This window comes from Anoplophora glabripennis, unplaced genomic scaffold (genome assembly GCF_000390285.2).
Source record: "Anoplophora glabripennis isolate ALB-LARVAE unplaced genomic scaffold, Agla_2.0 scaffold258, whole genome shotgun sequence".
NCBI classification, from domain to species: domain Eukaryota; kingdom Metazoa; phylum Arthropoda; class Insecta; order Coleoptera; family Cerambycidae; genus Anoplophora; species Anoplophora glabripennis.
Window position 1 is genome coordinate 304,261 of NW_019416390.1, and position 12,086 is coordinate 316,346.

The 12,086-nt window shown below is 32.7% G+C and overlaps 1 protein-coding gene across 1 annotated transcript in view; it reads left to right on the top strand.

The window, feature by feature from the left end:
- Window positions 1-12,086, top strand: part of LOC108905276 (metabotropic glutamate receptor 1) — a 148,402-nt gene that overhangs the window by 59,369 nt on the left and 76,947 nt on the right. Inside the window, exon 3 of the mRNA XM_023454406.1 lies at window positions 1,845-2,152. Coding sequence (XP_023310174.1) covers window positions 1,845-2,152 — 308 coding nt within the window. The remainder of the gene's footprint in view (window positions 1-1,844; window positions 2,153-12,086) is intronic.

The following is a 12,086-nucleotide window of genomic DNA, read 5'->3' on the forward strand; positions in this document are numbered from 1 at the left end:
CTTATTGTTTGTGAGATATTTCAATTTTAGTGAAAATGCAGGCTTAGCGTAGAAATTTAATATTTGCGATAAAAAAATAATTTTAAGGAAGCAGCTTGGGAGAGTGTATTTTAGATCCCTGAAGTTATAAATTATTATATTTGTATTGACTTAGTATTGTATGGGGTGTTCAAAAAACTGGTGAATACTTTTCTCAACTTTAAACAGCAATAACTTAGTTATTTTAAATGGGACATCCAGTATATTTTTACTTTGGAAGTTAGGAAATTTAAAACTCTTTTGAACTGTGTATAGGTTCCCCATACCTATCTCTAACGGTATTGGAGATATTTGTGCCGTTTCGTTTATTATCGAATTTTTTTGTAAGATGTATCCACGTGTCTTTATCCAGGTTTTATTGATAATGATATTTAAGTATTCTAAAGAATTTGCAATAATAAAAATTTTTCAAAATTATTTAATTATTAATTATTTTTTATCTTCAGCGTTATGTTACAAAAATTACATAATTTAAACTATATTAAGTTTATCGCGGTACCTGTTTGAATAGATAACTGCGAACAGGTTTCTTAGGACTTCACACCATATGTTGTCGAATATCTTCAACAACATTTTCTGTTAAGACAGTAGGTGTGCATGTCGACTTGCCCTTACAAATACAATATTTCTCCTCATATTATCTTTTAATAAGGATTAATTTGTGGTTTTTAAGTACATCATATACGATATTAGCATCAGGACACGCTTCATCAAATCGCTCCATACAGAATTGGAAAGCCAAGTTCCATCTATGTTCTGCGTTCCGTATACTACTGCGAAAATGTACCATCTAAATAAATTCGCCGTGTTCCAGTATAAACGGCATTTTTACACAAATCTACAAGAAATAAAAATTTTACATTTGAAACATAACCTTAAAATATTCGTTTATCTTACGGCAAAAACGTCGAATTTTTGGAGTTCTGAAAAGAACAATTTTCTTTGAAAGATTAATTTGTAGAAAAACATAGAAATTCTGGTTAACATTGCTAAATTAATTGTACAATCAATAGGCATAAAGAACACGAATAGTTACGAACGCCTCTAGATTTACAGTTCACCTAGGGTCCTAGTTGGTAATTTTTCCTTGGTAATTTCTGAAACACCGACTTAAGAAAATCAAATTTATTGAGCGCCAAAACAAATCTGGTCACGTGGGACGGGCATTTATGAAGGCACTGTAAAACGGGTATTGCCGCTTAGCATAATATAGATTACTACCGTTTATTTATTTGATTGTCGTTACAAAGCTTCGGTTGTCTAATTATTATGCTCCAAAATAAAATTGTTTTAGCTACTACTGTATTTTTTTTCATTTTATTTGATTTTTTATGTTGACAAAGTTCCATATGACTGTTTTGTTACAGAACTTTTTTTTTATTTATTTTAATCATGTATTTAATATACGCTACTTAAAGTGCTGATACTTTATAATCTTCGATTACTATAATTTATCTTTTGAAACAACCATTTTTTATAATGAGGAAAAATGAAAAAGCAAACGTTTGGAATTATTTACATTATGAATGACACCAAGAATTAATTGCTTTTCACGTGGACTATTTCCCTTGAAAAATCTTTTTGAATTGTTTGACCATTTATGTCATTAATTATAAAGAGTAATGCTATTTTATCAAGAATTGAAGCCATATGCACTACACAACATTTTTTATAGATCTTAGATATATTTTTGGTTTTAGAGAAATTGAGCTTCCGTTCGAATTCGAACTATCTGTATATTTATCTTGTTTAATATTATCTCAACTGAAAATCAGTAAATTAATTACATTTTCACATCGTTTCAGTGACGGTTGGGCAGACAGGGGCGATGTTGTTCAGGACTACGAAGAAGAAGCCTGGGGTGGACTGTCGATAAGAATCCATTCGCCGTACGTTAGTTCCTTCGACAGTTACTATTGGGCCCTAAAGCCACAAAGCAACACCCGGAATCCTTGGTTTAAAGAGTTCTGGGAGTCTCGATTTTCCTGCACGTACTATTTCGAAGAGATCTTTTCCTCTTTGGCTATAAATTCATCTTCGAACTATTCGGAATCTGACGGCACAGTGGTTAACAATACGGTGTTTGAGGAACAACTTCAAAATTTCTGCACCGGTAAGTGAATTATTCAAAATGTGAATTTTTAAAGAAAAAATAGGGATAGTGTAGGTATGGTTACTTAATGTTTTGTTAGGAACATACAGTAAATTACAAAAATCCTTCCATCGTACAAGATCAAAAGGAAATGTTGAAATAAAAGTAAGAGGGAATAAAACTATATCTTTGGATACGCAGTGTTTTGTGAATGCGCAATAATCAAAACGTGTCGTCCTTAATTTAGGTAATTTGTAATGATAAAGGCTTGACATGAGAGTATAAATAATTTTACGTTTCCATACTATTTAGAAAAATCTTTTAATTTGTAATACGTAATTAGAAAATAATTTTCTGACAGTGTTAAATGTCTGGAATTTATTTTATAGATATACGAGAATATACAGGGTGTCAGGAAAAATGTGGGAAATTTCTCGGGCGCAAATAGAACATGAAAAAATAAGATGACAAGTTCCTATAAAATTTTTTCGTATAGGCCCTCCCTACGGAGATATGTGTCCTTGAACGACGCCGCTGGAAATCGGTTTTTCTTGAATAACTTTTAAAGTACTTAATATAATTTAATAAAAATTTTATGTGATGGATACTAGTAAGGACCTCTTAAAATAGTGTCCTTTAAATATATTTAGCTTCTTTAGTTTACCGTGGGCGGGCTTAGCTTTACAACTTAATGCCTAAATTTTTATCACCCTGTATGACAAAGACTTTAAAATAATAAATCTGGATAGCTTCAACCTTAGACTAAAAAAGGTACCTACTCTTATTTATTGTCGATAAAATGAACCGTTTGTGAGAAAAAGAATAATAAACGAATTAATGTTTTATTTTTAATAAAAAGGGCCATAAACGAATTCATGTTTTATTTTTAATAAAAGGGGCCATGATTCATATTTTTTTTTCTCGGCAACAAAGTCGAGTGCAATACGAAAGTCATTCAAACAACAGGAAAGTTTCATTTTAAGATGTTTAATCTGAAAAAATACAAAATTAAAAAAAAACGCAGTGGTGTCTCAGGAGGCACCTTAACGAAATTATTGAAAAACTTCATAAGAGGGTTCAATATGGGATCCCTGAAGTTATTTTTTTAAACTTTATTTTTAATATCGGAAATAAGAAAAATTCGCAAGGAGCCAGGTTTGGCGAATAAAGAGGATGAAGGATGATAGTAATTTGATTTTTGCCACAAAACTGACTAATTGACTAAGCTGAGTGTGCGGGCGCGTCGTGATGGTGCAAGATCCATGAGTTTGGTCTCTTTTTGCGAATTTGTTCACGTAACTTGATATTACACACGGTTCACTGTTTCACCAGAGAATACTATACCAACGAGAAGCGACAGAATCGGCGGCTCCTTTGATGTTTTGTGGTCACGCTAAGGTCAACCAATTTGACGGAAACACAACCGTTTACACTGAGAGAAGTTACACTTTTGAATAGATGTACACTGAACGAACTGCATCAGTATCAAACATTGTTCATATAATACAAGGATAACTGTGGTAAAATGTAGACAAATTAGGTATAATAAATATATAAAAAAATAAAACAAGATGTTTTACAACTAATATTTTTATTAAACAGATATAATATTTTTTTGTAATATTTGAAATAGTTTTCTAAAAATAGGTACCTGACAATGCAATAACTTCTTTGGGACAATCTTTCACAATTTTTGCCTCTAGTTCTTCTTGACCATTTCTAAGTTGAGGAAATGTATAGGTATTACGTTTGGCAATAAGGTTATTATTCTTACATTTCCTTTACCAATATATTTGATTTCGATATGGTGTTCACAAAGCCTATAATTCTTATATACATCCACAATCTTAGGCAGTAAATCGAGTCTATTGCAAGTTTCTATCCACACACGAGCACTGCAAACAAAAATAAAAATTCTCCTAAAGATATTTCTCTATACTTATGCAATACTATATTACAAGAAAACATACCACATTATTTTAAAAATCAAAATATTTTTTTCTGATTTACAGTTCACAGGTAGGTACTTAAATAAAATAATAATAATAATAATTACCTTTCTAATCCTTATGTAATCTCAAAAGGGTTAATCCTTACCAGTTTTGGATGAACAATCGCGAAAAGCACAATAATAACCATACATTTTACTGATTTCAAGTTGATTCTAAATGAAAACGAAATGCAATACACCATCAAATAATGTTATACAATACAAGTGTCCACCGCCAAAAAACTATTTACTAGTTACTCGTTTCTCCTATTTATATTTGGCGACTCTGACAGCCACTGACAATTGACAACAACACATCCCAATTCGCGCATGCGCATACGAAAACTGTTAATGCAGAAAGCCTTGCTGTCGCTTCTCGTTGGTATAGTGTTCTCTGGTTTCACCTTGAGGTGAATTAAATTGCACAATTCCATTAAAGTCGAAAAAAAAACAGTGAGTTCACTTTGACATTGGATCGAGACTGACGTGCTTTCTTAGGGCGTGGAGATACTTTGCCAAACAATTGTATTGATTGACCTTTTGTCTCAATATCCTAGTGGTAAAGCCCTTTGAATTAATGTTTCATCGTCATTGGACTATTTAAGGAGTTGTCGACAAACGCCCACACGATTTTCTTTCTGTTGTTCAGTCATCAAACGAGGAGCAAATTTTGCTGCAACTCGATGCATGTTCAATTTTTCAGTCAAAACTTGGCAGAACAGTCAATCGATGATTTGCACTAATCAAATCTTTGACTTTCGGCACGTGGAAGTCATCAGATGATGTCGAAGGCCTTCCTGGTCGAGAATCATCATTAACTGACTGACGACCATTTTTAAATCGTGAAAACCATTTGTAACATTACGTACGACCCAGAGTATCATTTCCGTAAGCTTTTTTCCGGGTTCACACAAAATTTTACATTGCATCGTTGTTTCAGAAAATCGCTCGTTGCACTCAAATACCAATATTACGAAAACTAAATGAGATATCAACAATCTAAGAATATGTTATTACAGAGGAGTTTGAGCGTAACGCAATATTGCCAACCGCATATGACAAAATATCTCCATTAGCGCGTAATTAAAAAAAATTGGTTCTGAACAGACCTCGTATTGCTTACTTATTAATTTGGCAATAAGTAAAACAATGCACAATAGTTAAATATATCCAAACACTTAAAACAAGTAAGCTGGTAACTGGTGGTTACACAGAAGTTCAAGGGGGAAATATATTGATCAAACACATTGTCTTAACGTCATTTTAAGATTTATATAAACATGTTATAAATCAATCAAATAAATAATGAGTTTATATTTCTCACCATACGCCCCAAAACAAGTATACAGCAATGGAAAGAGAATCATTATTATCATCTTGTACTTTCTAAACTAATTTTAAAATATATTTTGATCCTCTTTAAAGTTTTATTTGAACATTTTTTGGATCTCGAAGAGCTATTATACTTTGACCACATTAACATAACACAATATCATCTCCTCGTATAACAGCTTCATTTACACTCTATTACATCTCAATTTGTTGCAGACATATTTTATAGCTACTAAATTTTCGTGTTGTTAGAATATGCATTGGTATTTTCATTTTATAAGGTCGGTTACAAACTTCCCTATGTTGAGTAATAAAAAACGGATTTTATTAACCTAAGGGATGTGGGTATAATGGAATACCTTCCTACTCCTGAATAAAACTGTGGTTTATTAATGGCTTCTGAACGCCCATTTTCTGTAAATCTATTTTCATCCCTTTTATAAGTTACAGTATCTAATATAGGTAGGTACATATTATTACTTTAAAAAATTATCTGTTTATTTAAAATTGAAATGTAAATGTTGCAAAGCTATTCTTAAAAAATTTAATAATTATTTTATAACTGCTAATATGCATTGTATCCAATGTAAAGAATGTCTTTGGTGGTTCAAATTAGAAAAAAGTAGAGTCATTATGGAATCATTGAAATGACGTAAATAGCTCGCAAATGATTTTTTTTTAATATTTTGAGAAAACTGAACATTTCACTTATTTTTTCGAGATTTAAAGAAGAACATTTCTTCACGGTAACCGTTTAAGTACTTTCTTATCCTGGTTTTATAGTTCGATGTTTCGTTCTAGATTTACTATCATCAACTGCATTTCTTTTTTAAACATGACCTTGTTCTTTACACGCATAGAAAAAGTCAATCTTTGCAAATTAATAAGCATAGAATAAAACTCTAAATAACAAGGAAATAGCAAAAATAAGCGAAAACAAATGCACCGTTTACGACATATGTACCTTTTAAACTTTTAGAGGATTTTTTTTTAGAACGCGTGATGGCAGCTTCATTAATTTTTACATGATAATACCTATCTATATTTAGCGCTTACATAATAATTTCTTCAATTCAGTTGCCAGTGCCGTAGATATGTGACGATCAACCTTTTCCTTAAAATCTCCAAAACTGATTGCTGATGTATGTTAAAAATAAAGTAGGTATGTTAAAAAAAATTACGATCTATAAATATTGTTGTTGATGTTGATCAAACTTTATCTTCGTGTTTATGATGGAAAAACAACTACGGGCTACAATCCCATCCAGCACTGAATTATATTCACAATATCTAGTACACAGCTAGTATCAGTCGTCAGAAGAATCGCTAGACTAGCTAGTTCTCATAGTACGTCGCAGATGTAAGATATTTCAGTGTGAGTATGTCTTTGTACTTTTGTTAACTAATATATTAACGCATATATATATTTTAATTAACGCTTTTGCTTGTAACGAACTCTTTTGTCTTCAAAAGATGTATATTAGTTCATTAGACATCCAAGTACTCTCCACCATCTCAGTTTTATTAATTTCGTCGAATATATCCTCTTCTCTAACATCAAATTTGTTTCCCAAATACCCATGACGTTCCCATTCTTTGCCCGAAGCTTCAACGAATTGTTTCATTAGTCCAAGTTTTATGTGGAGGAACCGAACTTTGCATGGATCTAGCAATGGTGTTTGAGTAACTTTAAAAGATTCTGGATTGGGCTCTCCTTCTTCCTATCTCTAATGCCCCATAAAGACACTAAAGACAGACTACAGGAATACTGATTCCTGATTGCTATCCAAAGATAATAGTAACGATCTTGAAATCTCCACAATTTCGTTGTTGGTACTCTGAATATTTTATCTAAGAATACTTCATACTACCATAGCCCTCTTTCAGTTTTGTTAAGTGTACTATTAGAAGCGAAGCAACTTATTACTATTATGTAGCAGAACTGCCTTCAAACTTCATTTTGAGGAGTCAAAGAATAAACTTTAATGTAGACACGCTCTTCCCTAAAAGAAAAATAGTTCCGGAAACTTCTTCCACGAGTTCCTTCAGATAGAAGATTTTTCTTTTCCGGTTTTTTAGCTAAATATTCAGTTTCGTGTTTTGGTAAACCTAGGTTGCGAATAAAATCACTTAATTCACTCACATTATATACATCCGTTATACATTCGTATTCGCTGTCAATTTTACTGTCATCGCCTCCTTCTTCGTAACCTTCTCGTCTTTCTCTTCGTCTTTCTCCCAAACTTCATTTTCAGTAGTTACTATGATACCATCTACTTCTATAGACTCCTTTTCTGCGGAGGAACTCGTTTCCATTATATGAATTATATTATGAGAAGCTTATTGATTTTGTGACTGATGAAACATTTGCAAATTTTATTTTTAATTTGATATTCCTTAGTTTACAGCGTTCATCATACAAAAGTAACGTACTCAAAAAACAATGTTCGTAAATAACACAGCTTTTGAGAATCTGGGAGGTTTTTATTTATACAGGGTGTCCCGAAATTAATGGGACACAGAGCAAGGGTAGATTCCTTATATCAAAATAATGCGATTAAGCCAAACTTACCTTAGTCCATTTGTGGCTAATAAAAAAGTTACAGGGCGTTAAAGTTGAAATTTTGAATTCGAAATTCTTAAAATTTTTAGAAAGTTTTCGAAGGATTCTTTTGAAAATTTGGACTAGGGGGTTTTCTGGGACGAGAAAAACGAATCCGTAATTAATTAATTTGCTGTAGTCGCTAGAGGGCGCTACGAAATGTATTCTTGGTTGAACTTTCTAAATACCTGCGACACGCACGACGTCCATTAAAATTTTCTTTTGAATAAATACATACCATATCTCGCATCTCTTCATAAGAAAATAAATTATGGCGAGACATATTTTACGCGATATTATTAATTGTAAACAAAAACTTAAAGGAATACGCTATTTAACATAAGTTACTTGTCAATCAGCTAATTGTCAATAGTACAATTTGTTTTCAAATAACCAAAGCTTACTATGACAGTTTTACATAAGTAACTACAAACTTTTATTTTATTTTATTATATTGCATCCAATAGAAAAACAAGAAATAAATCGAAAACGGTTAAATTTATCGACATAAAACAAGTATCCCTTATTTGTGAAAAATAGATAGGAGAACAATATTTTTCTATTAAAACTTTCGTACACACACTGATAAAAAAGTTATAACCAGTTTTTATCAACCAATAGTACATTTCGTAGCGCCCTCTAGCGTCTACAGCAAAATTAACTACGGATTCGTTTTTCTCGTCCCAGAAAATCCCCTAATCCAAATTTTCAAAAGAATCCTTTGAAAACTTTCTAAGAATTTTAAGAATTTCGAATTCAAAATTTCAACTTTACCGCCCTGTAACTTTTTTATTAGCCACAAATGGGCCAAGGTAGGTTTGGCTTAATCGCATTATTTTGATGTAAGGAATCTACCATTGCACTGTGTCCCATTAATTTCGGGACGCCCTGTATATAATTTTGCTCTTCCACTTTTGTAGTCGTTTATTATTTGCCATAAACCTTGGCCGCAGATCCTATTGACAATGAAGTGTATTTATTTCATTTGAAATTATTGCGCGAAATAACCAATTGAATAAGAGTGTTCCAATAAGCCTTTTACAGTCATTCGCTTCCTATAACTGGATAGCTGGAAGATGTATCAAAGGATGTAAAAGCTTTGTAGAGAGTTATAACTTTTAAGTCAGTATACTTTTGAAATAAATCTTTCAGCTTAACACAATCTACCAAAGCCCTTTTATTAAAATTAACTTGGATAAAAGAGCTGCGACTCCACTTTTGAGAAATATCCCTTAAAATAAATTAGAGCTGAAAACGTTATTTCGATGTTTAAATAAGTAATTAGAAATATATCTCTTTTACAAAGCTGTTATTTGGGAAACTAATATAATTAAGAAATATTGGTACTTTCTTGTAACTTTAAATATTTATTCATTTTTCAGTTCTCTTCATTTAATTAGGTAATAAAAATTTTATGGAAAACATTTCAGGAAGGAACATAATTTACCATCCCTTATGACATGATGTACAGAGTTAATTGCGTTTGCCACACTTTTTTCCGTATACAGTTTTTTTTAATAAAAATAATTTCACGATTCGTTTTAGACAAAAAAGCCTTAACAAAGCTTAAGTCTAAAGCCATTGGTTTTCAAAATAGTGTATTGAAGCTAAAAAAACACTTTTGATCAAAATCTCTGGAGATTTTGACTTAGATCGATGAAAATAACAAAGGGAATTCTTTTGTTTGTCTTCTTGCGTGACTTACTTCTATCACGACGATTTTGACAATTTTTATATTGAAACCTATTGAAATCAGTTGCTCTAGGTTTATACTGTTAAAATGAAATTTGTTGTTTTTGGTTCATATTGTCAACTAAATTTTAAAATTGATTTGTGAATTTGTTAAGTGCGTCTAATAACATATCGTATTTTAAGTTAGTGATTTGTGAAGATTGAGTTCTTTTGACAATCAGAGGTGAATTCATCATTTTTATAATGATCTAGAAGTTGGTAAGCTTCTCATGCGTCAAGAGTTTCAGATAATATCAGTCAGGACAGCGCATTTCATTTTTGTAAATAGAACAGAATAACAAGAAATATATTTTGAGTAATACATGTTACATTTTCAAAGCAATATAATACTGAATTGTACTATTATAAAAAAATCATTTAAGAAGAGAACTATATTCAATTTTAGCAAATACCCACACAATAGAAGAAATAGTAAGACCCCCACACCTAATAAACTAGTTTGCCTACAATCACTGGAATTACCCAAATGGCACAAACATGTCATGCAGATATTTTTCAAAAGATATTCTTCAAGATTCACTTTCCTATTAACTTTAAAATTTGTTGCGTTTTAAGGTCTTCGACCTCCTGGGTCATATTTAATGGATTCACGAACCTACCATAAGTGTCTTGCTCTACCAACATTTTTTTTTTATATATAACGGGTTATACATTTTCTCCTTGGGAAAGTAAAGTTTAAAAAAACACATTGAATATTTAAATTTCGATGGAACTTTTATTTCATAATAAAGTTTGCACCATGCCATTATGCGTGAAAAACAATATCATTCAAATGTCCTCCACGGAACCGTTTGCAGGAGTCAATCTTTTTAAGGTAATTTTCGAAGATTTTTTCACACAATTCGGGCAATAATTCGGCCATAATTTGACGTATCTCGTCCTTCAATTACTCCAAAGTTGTGGGATTGTTCGCATAACCACGGTATTTCGTATAGCCTCACAAAAAGAAATCCAAAGGCGTTAAATCGTAGGATTTTGGTGGCCAAGCCATATCGCCGAATCTCGAAATTACGTGTCCTGGGAATTTCTCGCGCAATAGAGAACTGGCCGCGTTGTGTGTCATGTGGCCCCATTTTGTTGAAACCACATATCGTCCAGATGAAAATCATTCAATTTCAGGCCAAAAAAGTCGATGATCATGACGGCATACCGCTGAGAATTGACGGTAACGGTGGCTCCTTCGTCATACTCGAAGAAGTACGGCTCGACGACGCCGCCGGCCCACAATGCACACCAAACAGTCACTTCCTGCAGGTCCAATGGTCTCTCAGTGGTCACATGTGGCTGTTCACTACCCGAGATTTGGAAATTTTGCTTATTAACATAGCAGCCGAGCGTGAAATGGGCCTCATCACTAAAGATTTTCCTCGAAAAATCAGGATCGGTGGTCTGTTGTTCTAGCACCCAATTGTTGTACTCAGGGCGCAATCTATGGTCAGCCGGCTTGAGTTGAACTTTATACGGATGGAGATGCAAGTCCAAATGCAAAATGCGCCATAATGTGCCGTATGGCAGGCCCAAATGCTGAGCTCGACTCGGAGTCGAAAGATTCGGGTCATCGTTAACACTTTCACTCACAGCGGCTATGTTTTCGGTTGTACAGGCAAAACGATGATGCACAGGTCTTACGATGTCTGTTACCGATCCAGTCTCTTGGAATTTCCTCACTGTATTGGTGGTTGTTTGCTGGGATGGACGATTATGTCAATCATAATCTCCGCGTAATGCGCGAAATACAGCCACCGAAGATCCACCATTTTCGTAGCATAATTTAATAATTTTAACGCGTTGTTCGGTCGTAAAACATTGCATATTGCGAAATGGCAAACCTTTAACTAAACAAATACCAGTCTGGATGAGAGAGACATTTGACAAATATCAATTGGCAGGGCTTTACTATCGCAAGCTCAAAATGGATAACCCGTTATATTATGATGAAGCTTCGTTTCCACATATTCCAATAGACCTTTTTTGTAGTGACGTCACATACACCAAATAATAGGTATAGTGCATATTGTCATGCAGAATGTCACAATATTTTTACTAGATCGATTTTCAACCTTATGTACAGGGTAATTCACTATATTTTGACCCCCTTTAACTTTTTTGTTTTAGGAGTTAGAAAAAAAATGTAAAATACAAAAGTTACACGATTTTTTATGAAGTTTTCGAAAATGATAGTAGAAAAACAAATGAAGTCCAAACAAAATGGTCGCGGATGTTAACTTTTTTAATTTAAATGGAACACCCTATATATTTTTACATATTTGGATAGAACG